This window comes from Aethalodelphis obliquidens, unplaced genomic scaffold (assembly GCF_003676395.1).
Source record: "Aethalodelphis obliquidens isolate GAN/ISIS:26980383/991018 unplaced genomic scaffold, ASM367639v1 scaffold7, whole genome shotgun sequence".
Taxonomy (NCBI): domain Eukaryota; kingdom Metazoa; phylum Chordata; class Mammalia; order Artiodactyla; family Delphinidae; genus Aethalodelphis; species Aethalodelphis obliquidens.
Genome location: NW_020837951.1, coordinates 7,481,226 through 7,501,641, shown reverse-complemented (window position 1 = coordinate 7,501,641; position 20,416 = coordinate 7,481,226). Strand labels below are relative to the sequence as shown.

Genomic DNA, 20,416 nt, shown 5'->3' with positions numbered 1-20,416 from the left:
GATCGCAGACAGTTGGATTATCCTGCCTCTGTCCGCAGAAGGAGGAGCTGGGAGTCACGGTGTCTGGGTCTCTGCCACACAGCGCTTCTCTGCCAGCAGTAAGTAAGAAGCAATGACAGTGCAACGTGATAAAGGTTGTCATGGGGTTACAGGAGCACATTTAAGCGGCACCAGCCAATTCGGGACATTGGGGAAACGCTGGGAGAAGAGACATCGAAGCCTGCACAGTAAAAGGAGTCAGCCAGACAAGAACGTGGGAGAGTAGTATTCCAGGGGGGAAACTATTTACAAAGGCCCAGAGGCCGAGAATTTAGTGGACCCAGGACTCCAAGGGACTCTGGTTGCAGAGTGATTAGGAACGAAGCCTCTCCCAAACACAATTGTAACCCAACTCTGCATTTTGGGCCAGTCTTTGTTTGTTTTTTTTTTTTTTTGAGATGGGTGTGGTTTTTACTTTCCACAACTTACAAGTTTCATGATTTAAATACTTTTTAAAATAAATTTATTTATATTTATTTATGGCTGCGTTGGGTCTTCGTAGCTGCGCGCAGGCTTTCTCTAGTTGCAGTGAGTGGGGGCTACTCTTTGTTGCAGTGCGAGGGCTTCTCATTGCGGTGGCTTCTCTTGTTGCAGAGCACGGGCTCTAGGCGCGCGGGCTTCAGTAGTTGTGGCACGCGGGCTCAGTAGTTGTGGCTCACAGGCTCTAGAGCTCAGGCTCAGTAGTTGTGGCGCACGGGCTTAGTTGCTCTGTGGCCTGTGGGATCTTCCCGGACCAGGGTTTGAACCCGTGTCCCCTGCATTGGCAGGCGGATTCTTAACCACTGTGTCACCAGGGAAGTCCCTATAATTTAACTCTTATGATTTGAAAAAAATCCAATAAAGACTTTAAAAGAAGACATGTAGGAAGCAAAAACAAAGGGAATGAACCATAGTAATGCTTAGTTAAGATGGTAGGATTATTGGTGGTTTTCCCCTTTTTTTCCCACTTCTCTATACAGCATGCAATGTTATTATACTGTTGTCAGTACCACAGTTGTAGGACCATGTCTCCACACCTCCACCACTTCTTACTCTCTTAGTTCTCAATCTAGCTAGTTAACGTTGACCTTCCTGTAATTAATTCATCCTTCCTTTTATTTTATTTATTTCTCCCACCTCGTTTTGGTAGCTAATTTCAAATCTTATAGCAAGAGGGCTTCCCTGGTGGTGCAGTGGTTAAGAATCCGCCTGCCAATGCAGGGGACACAGGTTCGATCCATGATCATCTTCCATGATCCGGGAAGATCCCACGTACCGTGGAGCAACTAAGCCTGTGCGCCACAACTACTGAGCCTGCACTCTAGAGCCCACGAGCCACAACTACTGAAGCCTGCGCACCGCAGAGCCCACATGCCGCAACTACTGAGCCTGTGCTCTAAAGCCCATGAGCCACAACTACTGAGCCCACGTGCCACAACTACTGAGCCTGCTCACCTAGAGCAGGCTCCACAACAAGAGAAGCCACCACAATGAGAAGCCTGCGCACCGCAACAAAGAGTAGCCCCTGCTCGCCGCAGCTAGAGAAGCCTGTGCACAGCAACAAAGACCCAACGCAGCCAAAGATAAATATAAATAAGTAAATTTATATTTAAAAAAACTTATAGCAAGATATCTTTCCCTCTTTAACTCTATACTAGTCATTTTGCTTAACTCTAACCTTATCCTCAACCCTAATTCCAGCCGTAATTCCAAATGTTACTAGAAAGCAAGGACACTTCTCACTAGTTCCCTAAAATCCCTGCCTCTACGGTTTTTCGTTTTTTCCGCCTTGCCATGCGGCTTGTGGGATCCTAGTTTCCCAACCAGGGATCGAACCCGGGGCCTCGGCAGTGAGAGCACAGAGCCCTAACCACTGGACCGTAACCACTGGACCGTCAGGGAGATCCCCCTGCCTCTTTACAAATTACAGACCTCCTGTGGCTATGCACTTGTTTTCTGATGATCGCCCAGAGTTGCATTCTTCTGGAAGGCAACAAAAGGCACTAAGGTAGATTCCAGGTTCTCAAATTGAGAATGAATACACTGCCAGTGCTCCAAAGACTTTTGCATTTGGGGCCAATTTTAAGGCACCCCTGGAGGATGCTTGGAAAGCATCATCTGGGTCCACTTCCCTCTGTGTGAAGTCAGCGCTCCCAGGTGTGATGGCAAGCAGAGGCCTCAAGGGGGCAGTGTCTGCTCAGAGATGCGTCCAGCTGCCGGGGAAGCTGCCCCTGGGAGGGCTCTGCCTGGGAAGGTCTGGTCCTGCCAAGCCACTGGCCACAGACAAGATCCTCAGAATGCCCCACATAGAAGAGGGGGTTCTCTATGGCAGCACCTCTCCCAGAGTCTGAAGTGACCCCAACCGCCACCCTGGGCAGTAAGGAGCCAACTGGTGGTGAGATGTGCATAGTGACACGTGCCATTGGTCTGGGCGTGCCCTGATGGTGCTAGGAAACGGGCTACCAAGGGCAACTGACACTGTGAGTGCAGGAACATTGTTTGATCACATTCAGTGTAAACCTTACTCCAAAACATTCATCATTTGGTACATACTAGAGTTCAAAACACTAATGAAAAACAGCCTGTATTCTCATCCCTGAGGGCAGAAAGGGGTCGTTTCCGGGCAGCCTGACCTCATCGAGGCAGTGTCACCAAATAACACCCCACTTTAGCTTTGCTCAGAAACAGAGGACAATTTGCAGAGGGGAGGAAGGCCAGATCGGGGGCGTCTGTTATGGAAGAGTGGTGCCTGAGGGGCCCGCAACCTTGACGCCTGGAGGCTCTGTGATGAAGGCTCTGGGTACTGTCAAGTCAGGTGTTGTCACCAGATGAAAGGTGACGGCCACCATTCAAACCAGTCACAAGCTGAAGGTTTCCCCAGAGAAGGGTTGATGGAGATAACTAACATTTCTGAAACCTGTGGGTCAGCAGGGAGATGAGTGCTTCATGGGCAGTATCTCACTGGCACCTCCCAACCAGAGTGTGGTTAGGTGGAGTATCCCCATTTCCAAACTGAGGTCTGAGGGGCAGAGTAACTTGCTCAAGGTCACAGTTCCAAGAAGCAGCTGAGCCCGTCTGGCTCCAGAGCCTGGCTGATGGTGAGCTGTCTTCCTCCCAGCCGAGGCTCAGCCTCTCTCTTTTTTTTTTTTTAAATTTTGAGATTTTTTTAATGTTTTTTGTTTTGTTTTGTTTTTTTGTTTGTTTGTTTTGCGGTACGCGGGTCCCTCACTGTTGTGGCCTCTCCCATTGTGGAGCACAGGCTCCGGACACGCAGGCCCAAAGGCCATGGCTCACGGGCCCAGCCGCTCCACGGCATGTGGGATCCTCCCAGACCGGGGCATGAACCCGTGTTCTCCGCATCGGCAGGCGGACTCTCAACCACTGCGCCACCAGGGAAGCCCAAGGCTCAGCCTCTCTTGAGTCTCACCCAAGGTCATACATTAATAAAAGAAGTCAGAACTTGAATCCAGAACTCTGAGCCTTTAAGCCCAAGGTCTTAGCCACAAATCTTCACTGTGCTTCTTCGAAATTGTACCTGCCCAAGGCCCTGACCTAGAGGCCTCTACCTTGAGTTTGGCCTTGGCACCTGTCTCCTGATTCCTCTGAGCAGGAGACTTCGCTCCCTTCCCAGGGAGCCTCTCATCCCCAACATTGGGAACTCTGAACAGGAGCAGATCCTCTCCTGGCCTTTAGCTTCCTCAGCCTCTCGTGTTCATTCCAGAATCCCAGAGGATCTCAGCGGCAATGATACTCATAGCAGCCAACACTGGGAGCACATACTCTGTGCCAGGCCCCAAGCCTAGAGCTCAGCATGACTACAACAAGTATTTCCAATGGCAGCCCTAAGAGGTACATCATTAGCCCCATTTTCCAGATGAGGCAAATGAAGCTCAGAGAGGTTAAGTCACTTTCCCAAGGAAACAAAGCTAAGTGGCCAACTCCAAGGTTGAAGTTCCACAATCATTCTCTCTCTCTTTTTTTTTTTTAATATTTATTTATTTTGGCTGCACTGAGTCTTAGTTGCAGCATGCATGAGGGGTCTAGTTCCCCGACCAGGGATTGAACCCGGACTCCCTGCATTGGGAGCGCGGAGTCTTACCCACTGGACCACCAGGGAAGTCCCCACAGGCATTCTCTTTAAAGACCAGGTAATAATTTCCAAACCTCTTGAGTGTCACAATTACCTGAGAGGGCTTTTAAAGGAAAAGATATGGGTCCCTAACTCCTCCCTAGGGATTCTGCTTTGGTAGGGGGGCAGGCCTGTATTTTTTGTAACAAGCTCCCCAGGTGTTTTTGATATCTGGCCTCTCCGGTGAGCATTCCTGGATGGTTGACAGGTTGCTTCTAACCACCAGGAATAACATCCAATCAAATCTTGCCTCCAAACCAGCCATCTTCAAGCCCATCTACAGAGCCACCAGACCCTAAGAGCCAGCTCTGGATCAAACCTAGGTGAGATTGTATCTGGCTTCTCCCCAGAGCCTTCTCATAGGCCCAGGCATTTGCTAGCTCTGCTCCTCCGACCTCCACCCTGGCACCAGCAGACCTGCCCAGCTGGTTTGCCCGGAAGGAGATTGGCCTGTTTTGCCATCTTAGGGCTCTTCTCGTTTCTGATTTACTAGGGGCTCGGGAAGTACCTGTAGGGTTGGGGGCGGGGACTACTTGGAGAAGATTGCTGGGCAGGGGGTCACAGGCTGCTTTGCAGACCACAAGGGGGCTGGAAGGCCCCGGGACAGCCCACCACCCCACCCATCACACCCGGCCACCCACCTGATGCTTGTCTCTCTTAGTCAATGTCCACTGCCCCGAAAGCATCCCGATCCAGGTCTCACCAAGAGGGAAACTTCTTGGAGTAACTAATGTCTGTCCCTCTGGTTACCCAGCCCACCTCCAGGTGAGTCCCACGCCTCCTGCTGAAGTGCTCGAAGGAGGGGGTTAGTCAGGGTCTGACTGGATACTGCAGAAGAGATCAGATGATGATACGGTGGTGGGAACGGGGTTTTGTTTGTTTTTATTCTATGGCCAGAGCTAAAGCTCAGCAGGCCATGCCATGTGTAGACAGATGCAGGAGGCTGGGCTGGTGGTGGCGGGACCTCCCCAGACCTCAGTTTCTTCATCTGTAAAGTAGGTAAAATAATACCTGCCATGGCCACTTCACAAATGATCATAGATATAAAAGCTGGATTAATGACTCTAATGAAATAGGCAAATGTCAGCTCATTGTTAGGATGATAGATTTGGGCGTTCTAAGCATATTCCTGGCTCCCCTGGCAATGCAAGGTCCTTACAGCTCAAAGTGGGGCCTTAATGAGCTAATATTCGTGGTGCAATAGGGTGGGGTGGGGGAGTGAGCTGGGGAACGTAAGAAGAGAAAATTCGTTACCTTGAAACCTGCGGTTATCTGGGTATTGATATTCATTCATCTAAGGTGGGCGAGACAGACCATAAAGCAACTAAAAAATAAATCATCCTTCCGGCGGTGGCGGGTGCTGGCACTGACGAAGAAGGGCTGGGACCCAGGGACTTCCCCGGCGGTCCAGGGGTTAAGACTCCATGCTTCCACGGCAGGGGGCACGGGTTTGATCCCTGGTTGGGGAACTAAGATCCTGCATGCCACGAGCCCAAAAAGGGTTGGGACCTGAAGCTCAGAAAATTTGGGCCTCCCTCCCCTCCCTGCCGAATACATATATTTTTTTAAATTTTATAAATAGCATTTTTTTAACTGAAGTATAGTTGATTTACAATGTTTCAGGTGTACAGCAAAATGAGGGGGTAAGTGGACGGAGGTGAATGGTCAGATTCTGGGACTTCCCTGGCGGTCCAGTGGTTGAGACTCCACGCTTCCACGGCAGGGGGCACCGGTTCATCCCAGATGGGGAACTAAAGAAAGAGAGGGAGGGAGGGAGGAAAGAAGGGGTCAGGTTCTGGAAACAACAGTCTTTTGACGGTAGAGCCAGCAGGATTTGCTGATGGGTTAAATATGGGGTGTGAGGAAAAGGGGGCTTTTAGGATTTGGGCCTGAGCGAGTAGAAGGGTGGAACTGTGAGTTACTGGAGTGAGGAGTTCTGGGGGAGAGCAGGGTGCAGGGGAAGATAAGCAGTCAGTCTGGGGATCTGTTAGGTTTGAGATGCCAGCTCAACACGGAAGTGGAAATGCTAAAGAACAGATATTTAGGAATGGAGTTCATGGGAAAGGTCCGGTGAGAGGTAACATAAATGTGGGCACCAGCAGCATGACAGATTGATGGGATTCAAGCCATGTGATTTCAGACTGACATCCTCAAGGAGCGAGTGAGGGCCGAGAGTAGAGCTGCCTGGAGCTTGTGGGCACCGCGGAGGAGAGCAGGGGAGGAGGGGCCCCAGCAAATAGGCTGAGAAGGAGCCAGGGAGGGAGGAGGAGACTGTTCCAGGAGGAGGCAGTGACCGGCTGTGTCACACCCTGCTGAGAAGGAGCCACTGGATTTAAAGAGGAGGAGGTCGTCCTTGACCTTGGCAAGAGCGGTTCCTGGAAAGCAGTGGAGAGTGAGTGTCTGATTAGAGTGGGTTCCAGGGAGCATGTGGTGAGAACTGGGGGCAGCGACTAGAGACAATCTTTCCAGGAGCTTTACTCTTTTTTTAAAAAATAAATTTATTTATTTATTTAATTTTGGCTGCGTTGGGTCTTCGTTGCTGCGTGCAGGCTTTCTCTAGTGGTAGAGAGCGGGGGCCACTCTTTGTTGCGGTGCGCAGGCTTCTCACTGTGGTGGCCTCTCCTGTTGCGGAGCACGGGCTCTAGGCACGTGGGCTTCAGTAGTTGCAGCACGCAGGCTCAGTAGTTGTGGCTCACGGGCTCTAGAGCGCGGTCACAGTAGTTGTGGCACACGGGCTCAGCTGCTCCACAGCACGTGGGACCTTCCCGGACCAGGACTTGAACCCATGTCCCCTGCATTGGCAGATGGATTCTCAACCACTGCGCAACCAGGGAAGCCTGGAGTTTTACTTTTAAAGGAGGCAGAGGCTGCAGCTGTGCAACTCGGTGATGTGGGAGCAGCCGGAGGCCGAGGAACAGAAGCTGCCTGAGGCCTCTAGAGCCAGCGGACACTGAGATGTCAGCTAACAAGTTCGAGAGCCAATTCCTGATCATTGGAATTCATACCCCTTTCTGGTTTTGATGGATAAGGGCAAAGAAGGGAAGAAAAGATATACTCTCTGGAATCTTTCTCCCCTTGCATGTGCAATTGCTGATGTGTCTCTTCAGTATGCAGCCTCTCACTGTCGTGGCCTCTCCTGTTTCGGAGCACAGGCTCCGGACGCGCAGGCTCAGCGCCCATGGCGGACTCTCAACCACTGCGCCATCAGGGAAGCCCCACCTTTATTCTTAAAAGGGTAGGATTGGATCCCTGGTGATGGAACTAAGATCCTGCAAGCTGCGTGGCCAAAAAAAAGAAAGAAAAAGAAAAGCACTTTAGGTTTTTAATGTACACAACTATTTTTAATTTTTTAAAAATTTATAAAGAAAAGTTATATATAAATAGCCCATTGAACATATGTTCAAATAGAGATGTAAAATGTGAGTAAAATCTTAGTAAAGCATAAGGACTTGCATATCCGTGAGTTCCATTGTGTTGATTGGATTAACCAAATCCTCTGTTTTAAATTCAGGTATTCTTGTGTAGGGTGAAATAAGGTCATGTGTTAAAGCATGCCAGTAAAATTAGAAAGTTGTTGGTTTGTCTTTCAGTGGCTAACCTTGTTTTTTTTGTTTTGTTTTGTTTTGGCTGCGTTGGGTCTTTGTTGCTGCACGTGGGCTTTTCTCTAGTTGTGGTGAGCAGGGGCTACTCTTCCTTGCGGTGCACGGGCTTCTCATTGCCGTGGCTTCTCTTGTCGTGGGCTCTAGGTGTGTGGGCTTCAGTAGTTGCAGCACGTGGGCCCTAGAGCACAGGCTCAGTAGTTGTGGTACACGGGCTTAGTTGCTCGTGGCATGTGGGAAATTCCCAGACCAGGAATCGAACCTGTGTCCCCTGCACTGACAGGTGGATTCTTAACCACTGCGCCACCAGGGAAGTCCCTAACCTTGTTTTTAATTGCATGCCGATTAATTTGGCGCGTTGAAGTTCAAGTTTGATTGGTCTTCATCACTGACTGTGCTTCTCTTCTATTATTTTTGCTGGATATTAATATTGTTGTCTTTTCCTTAATTGGGTGTAGGTTTCTGTAACATATATTTTTGGCTTTAAGCTCTTCCACATCATTCCATTTTAATCTAATTCTTTAGAAGCAGATTTTTTCCCAATTTTGTATTTTGATACAATCTCAAATGTTTGCTTCCTATAAACAGAATTTAAACCATAACATTTTGCCTTATCTAGTGTATTTGTTCTGTCCGTGAATTTTTTGTTCTGTAAATAATTCTGAAATGATTTAGAATATATGTATCCTTGTTTTTAATCAAAACAGACCTTAGGGCTTCCCTGGTGGCGCAGTGGTTGGGAGTCTGCCTGCCGATGCAGGCGACACAGGTTCATGCCCCGGTCCGGGAAGATCCCACATGGCGCGGAGCAGCTGGGCCCGTGAGCCATGGCCGCTGAGCCTGTGCGTCCGGAGCCTGTGCTCTGCAACGGGAGAAGCCACAACAGTGAGAGGCCTGCGTACCGCAAAAAAAAAAAAAAAAACAGACCTTAGGTAAAAATTCATTTTCCAAGATTTTTACAGACATATTTACCTAATTGAAATTAAAAAAACAACTTTTGACTTCTCAAAAAAAAAAAAAAGGAGGCAGAGAAATGCAGCAACTGGAGAGAGATGGAAAGTTAAGAAAGAGTATGCTTGTTTTTCTGTGTGGAGCTTTTTTGAGGGTAAAATATACATAAAATACACATAAAATTTACCATTTTAAGCGTCATTAAGTGTACAATTTGGTGGCATTAAGTACATTCACATTGTTGTGCAACCATCACCACTGTGTATCTCTATATCTCTTTCTGCCTTGCAAAGCTGAAATTCTGTACACATTAAACATTAACTCCCCACTCCCCAGCCCCTGGCGACCACCATTGTGTTTTCCGTCCCAGTGAATCTGGCTACTCTAAGTACCTCATATAAATGGAATCACACAGTATTAGTCTTCCTGTGACTGGCTTATTTCACTTAGCATAATGTCTTTAACGTTCACCCATGTTGTAGTAGGTGTCAGGAACTCCTTCCTTTTTAGTGTTTGAATAATATTCTGTTGTGTGGATAGACCACATTTTGCTCATCCATTCATCTATCGATAGACACTTGGATTATTTCCACCTTTTGGCAACTGTGAATAATGCTGCTCTGAACATGGGTACACAAACATCTGTTTGAGTCTGCTTTCAGTTCCTTTGGGTATATACCCAGAAGTGGAATCGCTGCATCATATGGTAATTCTATGTTTAATTTTTTGAGGACCTGCCATGCTGTTTTCTGTTTGTTTGCTTTTAAGATAGGAGATTAAATAGCATGTTTGTATTCTGGTGGAAATTATCAAATAAAAAGGAGGAAATTGGGCTTCCCTGGTGGCGCAGTGGTTGAGAGTCCGCCTGCCGATGCAGGGGACGCGGGTTCGTGCCCCGGTCCGGGAAGATCCCACGTGCCACGGAGCAGCTGGGCCCATGAGCCATGGCTGCTGAGGACCCTTAGTTCCCTGACCAGGGATTGAACCCGGGCCACGGCAGTGAAAGTGCTGAATTCTAACCACTGGACCACCAGGGAATTCCCCGGGGCAGGAATATTTCAAATGTTGATACATACTACCAAATTACTCCTAAAAGGTTACACAGTTGTATATTCCTACCAACAGTACAGATTGCCCATCTTCTCACATCCTCCCCAATACTGGGTGTTATCTTTTCTTAATTTATTTGAAAGGCAAGGAAAAGTCATCTCATTTTCATCTGAATGTCTTTCATTATTAGAGAGGTTGAGCATCATTTCAGGTTTACTGGCCATTTGGATTTCTTTTGCTGTATAAACACACAATGCATGTCATTTGACCCATTTTCTTGTCATCTTTTTCTTATTGTTTTATAAGAGCTCTTTATATATTATAGATATTAATTCTTAAGTATATAACAAATAGTTTTATCAGTCTGTCATTCGTTTAGCATCTTTTCCACTGTACAGAAGTTTTTTTCTTTTTAACTAAGCCAAGTCTGTTCATCTTTTTTTTTCTTTTGGCTGTGCCATGCAGCTTGCAGGATCTTAGTTCCCTGACCAGGGATTGAACCCAGGGTCCTGGCAGCGAAAGCACCAAGTCCTAACCACTGGACCACCAGGAAAGTCCCTGTTGGTTTTCTGTCACGTGTTAAAAAGCTCCCGCCCACCCCCCACATTCTGCACAGTCATCAGTTCTGGCTCATGAACAATTCTTATCTTTATACACCCACCGCTCCCCCAGCAGCCTGGCCTTTCAATGTCCCGCATGGCTCTCCAGCCCCAAGGCAGAGCTTGGCCCCTCGGAGTCCCAGGGCCAGCCTGGACTGAAGGGCTACTGGGTGCCCAGCCCCGGCCTCAAGTTCTTCTCCAGCTCTGCTGCCACTCGGGGTGCTGCGGACTGGATGGCATCCTGGATGCTGGGTAGGTCCCATTGGGTCCTTAGGAGGGCATCGTCCAGGGTGAAGAAACCATCGCGTGTACGCCGCACCTGGGTGCAGACAGCGGTGCTCTTCAGTTCCAGGCCAATTTCGTGCACCAGCCTTCGCAGCTGCTTCTGCGTCTCATGCATGCACTGCACCTCTGCCAGGGACACACAACAGAGGTGGTGGTCAGAAGCACAGCCTCTGGTGTCCGCTGATCTAGATCCACATCCCTTGAGACCTCCTGGCTATGTAATAACCTTAGCAAGACAACTTACTTCTCTAGGGCTTTGTTCTTCAAAGTGTAGCCCAGGGTGGGTCCTGAAAGTTTGTTAGACATGCAGAATCTCAGGCCCAACCCAGACCTGCTGAGTCATAATTTGCCTTTTTTTTTTTTGGTCTCGCAGCTTGTAGGATCTTAATTCCCCAACCAGGGATTGAACCCATGCCCCCCTGCAGTGAAAGTGCCAAGCCCTAACCACTGGACCACCAGGGAATTCCTAGAATTGGCCTTTTAAGAAGAATCCCAGGTTGGGAATTCTCTGGCGGTCCACCAGTTAGGACTCAGCGCTTTTACTGCCGGGGCCTGGGTTCAATCCCTAGTCAGGGAAGTAAGATCCTGCAAGCCATGTGGCATGGCCGGGGGGCGGGGGGAAAGAAGAACCCCAGGTGATTGTGGGCAGGTTAAAGTTCGCAAAGTGCTGCTCTAAGGCTTGGTTTGCTCATCTGTAAAATGAGTGGTTGTGAGGAATCTAAGAAATAATTTCTATAAGGCACTTAGCATCAGAAGAGTCTTGGTCAGCACTCAAGAAAAGGAGCAAGATAGCACAGGGAGATCAGCTCAGTGCTTTGTGACCACCTACAGGGGTGGGACAGGGAGGGTGGGAGGGAGACACAAGAGGGAGGAGATACGGGGATATATGTATATGTACAGCTGATTCACTTTGTTATAGAGCAGAAACTAACACACCATTGTAAAGCAATTATACTGCAATAAAGCTGTTAAAAAAAAAAAAAGAAAGAAAAGGAGCAAGGAGCCCTCGTTAATACGATAAACAAAGAAAGAAGTGGTGGTCGGGTTGCTGAGTTGGGTGGGATCCGGGAGGGGAGAGTGGTGCCTGATGCCGCACAATGCCTTGAAACACTGGGCGGCTCTGGAAACGAGCCACTAAATATAATCTCTGCTTGTTAAGGTCTGGCTTCAAAGGGGGACTTGGCAGGAGATAGGACATCATTTGTTCTGTGCGCTGTGTGATCAGCCAAGTCCAGCCTCAGGCTAGGAAGGAAGTCGGCCCCGGTGCCTTGGCCAGCGGAGCTTAGGGCTCACACGTGCTGGCCTCTGCAAGGGCCTTCCACAGTGACCGCCCCCAACCCAGGAGCCCGGTGGCACTGCTCCCAACTTCCTGGAGCAACTTACCTAAGAGGAATTCTGGAGGCGCAAACTGGAGGCATCGGATGCCAGTTACCAGCATTGGGGACTTGTTCATGGGCCGGAGCACGCCGCTCATGGCCATCTTATAGGCCTCCTGGGTCTGTAGGTCAACGTTGGAGTACCTGGGGATCAGGAGGCACCAGAGTGGGCAGCTGACTGCCTACCCCTGGCCCTGCCCTATTCATGCCTTTCCTGAAGCTCTTCATTCGCTTTCCACCTTCCCTACCCCTCTAGCCACCTTTGCTGCAGCCTTGTTCTGTCCCCTCCAATCCCTAACTGCAGGCTCTGACCGACCCCCTCTCACACTCTCCTTGGCTTCAACGGTCATACCTGTGTTGACCACTTCCGCCCCCTGGTTCTGTGCCGTGATGGTGCGGACCCCTAGCTCTCCTTTCCCTTAGCTCATATACTCCCTAGGAGGCCAGCTGGGATCTCTTGTTCCCCTTGGTCTCCCCAGGGGCTGGTCCAAGACCCAGCACAAAGAAACACTTCTGCAAGCTGTGAAAGGAATGGGTGCTTGTGTCTGGTTTTGGAATTTGCCCCAGAGTAGGCGGAGCCTACAGGGAGCCTTGTGGGCAACTTCTTGCCCTTCCAGCACTTCCTTGAGGGTCCCCTTTCAGGGAGGTGTGGGTCGGGCCTCACTTACATCACCAGAGCCTTCTGATGGGAACCTTGGATCAGGGACAGGATTCGCTCCAGCTTCTCTCTGGTCACGTGGTCTGGAAAAGCCAGGGGATGGTCAGCACACAGGTGCCCACTGAGGAGGCAAAACTGGCAATTTCCCTTCCCACCAACCAGCCCTGTCCTTGGAACCTAGCTGGGGTCCCAGAGCATCCTCTGGTCCCAGGGTTCCCATTTAGGGGGTTCAGAGTCCTTTGAGAATCTTATGAAGGCTGTGGACCCGCTTCTCAGAAAGATACACATGAACTGAACATTTTGAGGACATTTTCAAGGGGCTCACACACCCCAAGTTAAGAACACTTCCTTCTGGAAATGAGGCTCCAAAGATGTAATGTGATTTGCCCCATATTCTTTTTTTTTTTAATAAATTTATTTTATTTATTTTTGGCTGTGTTAGGTCTTCGTTGCTGCATGCAGGCTTTAGTTGCGGTGAGCGGGGGCTACTCTTTGTTGCAGTGTGCAGGCTTCTCATTGCGGTGGCTTCTCTTGCTGCAGAGCACAGGCTCTAGATGTGCAGGCTTCAGTAGTTGTGGCTCACGGGCTCTAGAGCACAGGCTCAGTAGTTGTGGCGCACAGGCTTAGTTGCTCTGCGGCATGTGGGATCTTCCTGGACCAAGGATCAAACCCGTATCCCCTGCACTGGCAGGAGGATTCTCAACCACTGCACCACCAGGGAAGCCCCTTGCCCCACACTGTAAGCCTGGTCCCCTGAGCCCCAGTCTGGGGTTTTTCAGGCCAGGGACACCAGGAGGGAGGGTGCCATCTGTCCAAATGCAGAAATGGGTGGCAAGAAGTGGGAGTGGCTCCTCTGCCTGCTGGTCCAACCAAGTGACTGTGGAGCAGGCAGCTGCAAAGCCTGGGGATGCCCACGGACTGCAGGGAGGCCGAGCCTGCAGGCCAGCTGGGGCAGCCACCAACTTCTGACTCCACAGGCCAGAATCTCTGGGAGCAGGTGTGGTAACTGACTAAGGCCTGGCCAGCTGGGAAGGGCCTGGGCCTCTCATCCCTTCTGTCTGGTCTCATTCACGCTGTTGTCTTATCTGGAGGCGCCTGCTGCAGCCTCCTCCCCACTCATTTACAGCCCAGCTCAAATGCCGCCTGCTCCAGGAAGCCCCTCTTACAGCACGTGGCTTCTTCCTTCTGCACCTGGGTCTCTTTCACAGCACTTAGTTTTCTTTAGTGTTTATGTCATTATTTTATTTATTTATTTATTTATTTTGGACCCAGGCCCCGCCAACCAGGGACTGAACCCAGGCCCCATCAGTGAAAGCGCACAGTCCTAACCACTGGACCGCCAGGGAAGTCCCTATAGTATTTACTTATTTATTTAAATTTATTTATTTTTGGCTGTGTTGGGTCTTTGTTGCTGTGCGCGGGCCTCCTCTAGGTGCGGCGAGCAGGGGCTACTCTTCGTTGTGGCGCATGGGCTTCTCATCGCGGTGGCTTCTCTTTGTTGCGGAGCACGGGCTCTAGGCGCGCGGGCTGCAGTAGTTGTGGCTCGTGGGCTCTAGAGCGCAGGCTCAGTAGTTGTGGTGCATGGGCTTAGCTGCTCCGCGGCATGTGGGATCTTCCTGGACCAGGGCTTGAACCCGTGTCCCCTGCATTGGCAGGTGGATTCTTAACCACTGCACAACGAGGGAAGTCCTATTTTTAATTATATAATTGATACAAGAATCTTCTTCAAAAAATTTAGATCAACACCAACAAACATCTCCCCTCCTCCAAATTCTGGCTTCCTCCCTCTCAGAAGTGTCAACTTGGTAGTTGTCTTTAGACATGTTTTGGATGTTGACACACACATACAAGTACAAATATATAGACAGCACTGCTTCGCCACATGTTTTTAATCTTCTCCAGGAGACGCAGAGGTGTGTGTCTGCTCTCCCTGCTAGACTGTGAGGCCTAAGATTGGGGACCCCATCTGATTCATCATATGCCTCCGGCCCCTGCCCCCAGGGCCTGGCACGTGGTTGGTGCTCAAAAAATGTCAAATAAGCAAATGCAACAGATCATATAGGACGTCTAAGAACATGGGGAGAGTGAGAAATGAAGAATAAGCCAGCCATCCACCCACCCATGCATCCACCCGTCTACCCATCCATCCATCCATCAATACAGCACCTCCCATGTCCCAGGCGCTGTGTTGTGTGTGACCACAGGAGTGGAACTACACAGTTCCTGCTCTCATGGTTGACATTCTGGTGGGGAGACAGATATTAAATAATCACTAATCATTAGTTGATTACTTTTCTGACAGTACACTGAAACCACTTAAGGAGATAACATTTAAGCAGAGCACAGGGGAGCACAGGGCATTCCTGGAAGTCAGAATCACACGTCCGTGCCAACAGCCAGCCCCGGCTTGGTGTGTCTGAGAATAACTGAGCGGGGGCCCTCACAGCCCACCTCAGGGTTAGGAACCAAAGGAAGCAAATGAAGAGGCAGCCACGCCCACCCCTCCCGCCCGCCCTGGACTCCCGTGGGCTCTCACCATACGTTGTCTTCTCCACCAGCCGCCCGTCCTCACAGAAGTCGTCTGTGGCTTTGCCCAGGAGGCCGTGCACTGTGTAATCCTGCGAGGACAGGGAGAGGGAGGTATGACCAGCCTCTCGGCTCTAAGCCGCCATGGCAAGGAGGGAGATGTGGCCCAGCAGCTCAGGCCCCTGAGGCGCTAGACTGAGGCTGGGGGGCCCTCTGGTCTCCCCTCAGGGAGTTCAGGTGCTCAGCCCCTGCCCAGCTGCCCCTGGGGAAGGACACCCGACTTCCTCTCCCATGACAGCAAGCATCAGAAGCCTGCGAAGGGTGCCCCGAGCCACCCTGCAACAACCCCGGGCCTCCGCACCTCTCCACTTCTGCCCAACCTGACAACTCATGATGCCAGGCCCCTCCCAGGATGCTCTGTCAGCTTCTCTCTCCCCTCCAAATTCGATCTGTGCAGCTGCCTGCCTCTGCGTCCAATAACAGTAATGACGATAACAGAGAGGACGACGACAGTGACATCGATTGAGCATCCACCACGTGCCAGTGGCTGTGCTGAGCACATTACATATGGTCACTGACTAAACATTCAAAGCAACCGTACGGAGGAGGTACTACAATCACTCCCATTTCAAAGATGAGGAAACGGAGGCACACAGATGTTAAGTAATTCACCCAAGGAGACAGAACTGGCAGAGTGGTACAATCTGAGTTTTGAAGCGAAAACTTGGCTGCAGAATCTGTGCTCTTAACCACTGAAAACACGGGCCTTCTAATGTGGCGTCTCCACACATGATCGTGATGCCAGACCCTGCAGCCCAGCATGGATGTAAGCTTCCTGACACCCAGACGGTGTCAGACAGAACCAGGTTCAAATCCCAACTCTGCCCCTTAAAGGCTGGGTGACCCCGAGCAAGCGTCGTCTCCTGAGCCTCACTCTCTCATCTGTAAAATGGGTTAACAATAGATCCCATTTTACGGGGATGCTGTAAGGCATCCGCAAGGGAGTCCGCGTACAGCACTCAGCACAGAGTAGCCAGCATGCGATGATGCCAGCTGTCATTATGATGTTACAGCCTCCCTTGGTACATGACCCAAAAACAAAATGCTTGCTGATGGCCTGGGTATTCTCCATGGCATCATCTCTGCTTCAGAATCGTACCAGTGACCCCCAGGGAAAGGGCTAAGGGATAAGCAGGCCGTCCCCAGCCCCCATACCTTGGTGAGGTGAGCGTTGTACATGTCGGTGAGGAGCCTTCGTCCACGTCCCACGCCGAGCACTGAAAGGCACCCAGCATGGTCTCACACCTGGGTCCCCCTTCCTGTTCCCCTGGGTCCTCCAACCCTCACCCCCTCCAGCAGAATACTCCCACTTCCAAGGCTGTGGAAGCCAGCAAGGAGGCAAGAAGAGCTTCTTCTACAGGGAACAAGTGAGCTCCTCTGTGCATATATGAAAATGCAGATTTCCGGGACCCACCCATATATACTGACTCTGACTCGTGTTGGGGTGGGAGCCTAGGGACCCTTAGCAAGCTCCCTGGGGTCCTGATGCACTCAGAAGTAGGAGACCACTGGCCCAGTCACACAGACCTGCATTCACATCTGGGGTGGCTCTAAGCATGTCCTTTAACCTCCTTGGGTCTCAGGCTCCCCATCGGTAAAATGGGCATAAAAATACTGTCTGATCCCTGTGGGTGTTGTGATGATCGAGGCAATGCACACAAAGGAAGAAGCCGGCAACTAAATGGGGGCATTGTGGCCACTCCCTGCCTTTCCTCTGGTCTGTGTCTCCCTCTGGCTGAAGGAAAGAATGACCATCCATCACTCCTGGAGGGAGCGGGGCATGAGATCACGTCCGCCTGCCTGTGTCCCAGGAAGCAAGACAAGTTGCTGTGACTGTTGTGTATGAAGGACGTGGCCGCCGCCTGACCCTGGGGACACAGATGGCTCATGACTCAGGGCTTTGTGTGTCCAGCTCCAGCGACATCCAGAGCCCAGCCGGTGGGGTCAGGGTCACACACTTGGCTACCCCATGCAAGCGATGATGGTTTTCCCTCTCTGGTCCAGGGACCTTCACTAGCCACATGACCCAGGATGAGTTACCTATGCTCCTGGAGCCTTACTTTCTTCCTAAAATCATATGGTATCTACCAAATAAGGTCATTATGGTGAATGCATGTGCACAAAGAGTTTCAAACCACACGTCACAGGCAGGAATCACTTGATAAACGTGGGTGATCACGACTTCCCCCTTCCCACCAGTCACCTCTCCAGGGGATCAGACTTGGCAGGAATCAAGGGAGTGAGCAGTAGCGGGAAATGGCTGTCAGGTTAGAAATGGGCTGCGCTCCTGGGAGCTCCCCGATCCTCTCCCAAGCCTCTATCATTGCACCCCAGGCTCACCACACCACCTACCAAGCACCCCAGACGCCTGGGCATCCAGTCGGTGCCCCATGCCAATCTTCAGGCTGGTGAATGCTGGTCCACGTACTGGAAAGAAACAAACGAGGTCCTTTTCCTCAAAGAATCCAGCCTCCAGGATGGCTCTGGGCTGCATGGCGACCTCATTCCTAGAATGAGGTCCAAAACCAGCATCAGGCTGGACTTTCAGGTTTCCTCACCAAGGAATTGGGGGCCCAAAACCACTTCTTCAGTTTCTTGGGCCCAGAGAAAGGGCAACCCAGGGGGCCCGTTAAGTCCGTCCATCACCATTCCCCCCATGAGACACTTCGAGTGGACTGGGCAGAACACTGGAATCAAGACTGGGGGGGTTCCCTATCCAGCTCCTGTGGAAGGAGAGTCCTGGCCACTCTCCCAGGGAGAAAATGGAGGCTGCGAGCTCCTTAAGGCAGGGGTCTGGGTCTGTGTGTTCACAGTTCTGCCCCCACAGCCCAGAACTCACTGACTGCTCGGGAAATAACCCATTTCCCGAAAGAATGAATGACCCATCAAATTAATATACATTAAGTATGTATAGTTTTTTTGTATATCAGCTATACCTCAAGAAAGCTGGAAAAAAAAATGAATGAATGCAGGAATGAGCTAGATGCTTTTACACTTCTGTAGATCAAGAGGAACCTAGGAGACCAGTATGGGGCGGTTAAGAGCCTACTGAATCCAGGCTACATGACTTAACATTAGTCAACACTGAGCATCAGTTTCCTCATTTGTGAAATGGGACTAGGACCCACCTCACAGGATTCAGTGGGATAGTATTTGGGAAAAGCCTAACACAGTACCCCGTACAGAGTAGGTCCTCAACACATCAGACTTGTTATTGTTGTTACACTGTAAACTCACTGATTACTTCTCTCCAAGGGGTTTTAGAGGTTCCTGGTCAAGCTCCTCAGCCCTCCTATAGAGCCTCCCCAACGCATGCTTTAATCATGTCTAATGACAGGGGCTCATTGTCAGAACTAGTTTCACTGTTGGGCAGGTTTGTTGACTATAGTAAGTCACTCTTCACAGACACAGAGTACAGACTTGTGGTTGCCAAGGGGGAGGGGAGAGTACAGACTTGTGGTTGCCAAGGGGGAGGGGGAGTGGGGGAGGGATGGATTGGGAGTTTGGGATTAGCAGATGCAAGCTATTATATACAGAATGGGTAAACAACAAGGTTCTATCATATAGCACAGGGAACCATATTCAATATCCTGTGATAAACCATAATGGAAAAAAATATGAAAAAGAATGTACATATATGTATAACTGAATCACTTTGCTATACAGCAAAATTAACACAACACTGTAAATCAACTGTACTTCAATAAAATAAATTTTTTAAAAAATCACTCTTTCACAGGAGCCCAAAACTGCCTCCTTATGACTTCTACCTGAGGGTCTCAATTCCTACCTGGAGTCCCAGAATAATAGAGGTCAACAAACTATAGTCCACAAGTCAAATCCTCAAGCCTGTTTTTTTTTTATGGCCCACAAATTAAAATGGTTTTTACATTTTTCAATGGTTCAAAAAAATCAAGAGGATAATTTTCATGACATATGAAATTATATGAAATTCAAATATCAACATCCACCAGTAAAATTTTATTGGAACACAGCCAGGCTCATTGCTCTACATACTGTCTATAGCTGCTGCTTCCGCACTACGGCAGAGGTGAGCCTGCAAAGCCTAAAATATTGACTATCTGGCCCTTTCCAGGAAATTTTGCCAATCCCTGGTCAAATACTTCATCCCCACTGTGGCCCTACACTGGTTTGGGACAGAAGGAGTCTGAGCTCTGGCTAGGACACTGACTCTGGGCAGGGATTTCCTGGGAAGTGACATCCAGGCCCCTTCCTGAATGTGCTTTACCCAGCGGATGGTCGATGAGGGTGGGCACACTGGTGGCTGTGAGGGTCAGCTCCTTCTCTTCACTGCCTTCCACGGGGCCCAGCAGGAAGCGAACACGATGTTCAGAGGCAGGACGCTTCCCAGCATTGAGACCTGAGCACACACAAGTAAAGAACATCTTGTCGATTCTGTCTGAACACCGGGGGTGGGGGATAGAGGGACAGGTAAGTATGGAAATGTAGAAGACAAATGAAAGCCCACACAGCGCCTAGTACAGAGTAGTTCCTTAACACATTATACTTGTTATTGTTGTTATACTGTAAACTCACTGACTACTTCTGTCCAAGGGGTTTTAGAGATTTTAGAGTACTCTACTTCTGAAAGCAGAAGTTAAGAAACAGACTTGGGTTTAAATCCTGACTTTACTACTTATTAACTATTTATGACAACGGACAATACTGAGTCTGTTTACCCATATGAACACAGGGGAAGGCGAGGAGTGTATAGAACAGTCGATTAGGAAACCGCTCTGCCCAGAAGACTAGGTCACATGACTTTATTTTGCAGCAAGGATCAGAAGCGTAGATGGCCTCCTGGGAAAATGGGAGCGGGATCGTGGGTCTCGCTAGAGGCACTCACCTTTCAAAAGCTGCAGCTCCACGGTATCGCGCAGATGCTTCCACTTTAGTCCCGGGGGCTTGTAGGCGGCGAAGAGCCCATGCAGCCGCGCCGGGCCGTCTAACCCCATGCCTGAAGCCCGTGTCCCGGGTTCGCGGAAGAGCTGAACCCGGACGGAAGTGCCTTATGGTCCCGCTCCCAAATGTGGTCCTTCCAATGGGCGCCGCCATGTTTCACAGCCGGAAGAGGTTCTTGTCTTATTGTCCTCGGGGAAAACGTGCTTCCGAGAAGGGAGTAGGGTCCGGAGCTGAACCCCCAA

General features: G+C 50.1%; 1 protein-coding gene across 5 annotated transcripts; it reads right to left on the bottom strand.

The window, feature by feature from the left end:
- Nucleotides 1–5,787: 5,787 nt before the first annotated feature.
- Nucleotides 5,788–20,368, bottom strand: TRUB2 (TruB pseudouridine synthase family member 2). 5 transcript variants are annotated; one of them, XM_027104713.1, is made up of 9 exons: nt 20,119–20,368; nt 19,501–19,632; nt 17,604–17,678; nt 16,407–16,468; nt 15,202–15,283; nt 12,676–12,748; nt 12,015–12,151; nt 10,876–10,918; nt 10,626–10,757 (listed from the first exon to the last, which is right to left on the bottom strand). In XM_027104713.1, exons 1-9 carry the CDS (start codon nt 20,225–20,227, stop codon nt 10,739–10,741), a joined length of 732 nt encoding a protein of 243 aa, XP_026960514.1. In that variant the 5' UTR covers nt 20,228–20,368; the 3' UTR covers nt 10,626–10,738. The 5 variants fall into 5 exon arrangements, with proteins under 5 accessions (XP_026960515.1, XP_026960512.1, XP_026960513.1 ...); XM_027104714.1 differs by lacking the exons at nt 10,626–10,757; nt 10,876–10,918 and adding an exon at nt 5,788–5,898; XM_027104711.1 differs by lacking the exons at nt 10,626–10,757; nt 10,876–10,918 and adding an exon at nt 7,172–7,423.
- Nucleotides 20,369–20,416: the final 48 nt, after the last annotated feature.

Excerpts from the sequence above, each read along its gene's own strand:
- TRUB2 (XM_027104710.1), bottom strand. The coding sequence starts at position 20,227 with ATGGGGTTAGACGGCCCGGCGCGGCTGCATGGGCTCTTCGCCGCCTAC. Across the intron at positions 12,749-15,201 it reads GGTGGAGAAGACAACGTATG|ACCACGTGACCAGAGAGAAG; the intron begins GTGAGAGCCCAC and ends TGGCTTTTCCAG. Across the intron at positions 10,758-12,014 it reads GCCTCCAGAATTCCTCTTAG|AGGTGCAGTGCATGCATGAG; the intron begins GTAAGTTGCTCC and ends TGTCCCTGGCAG.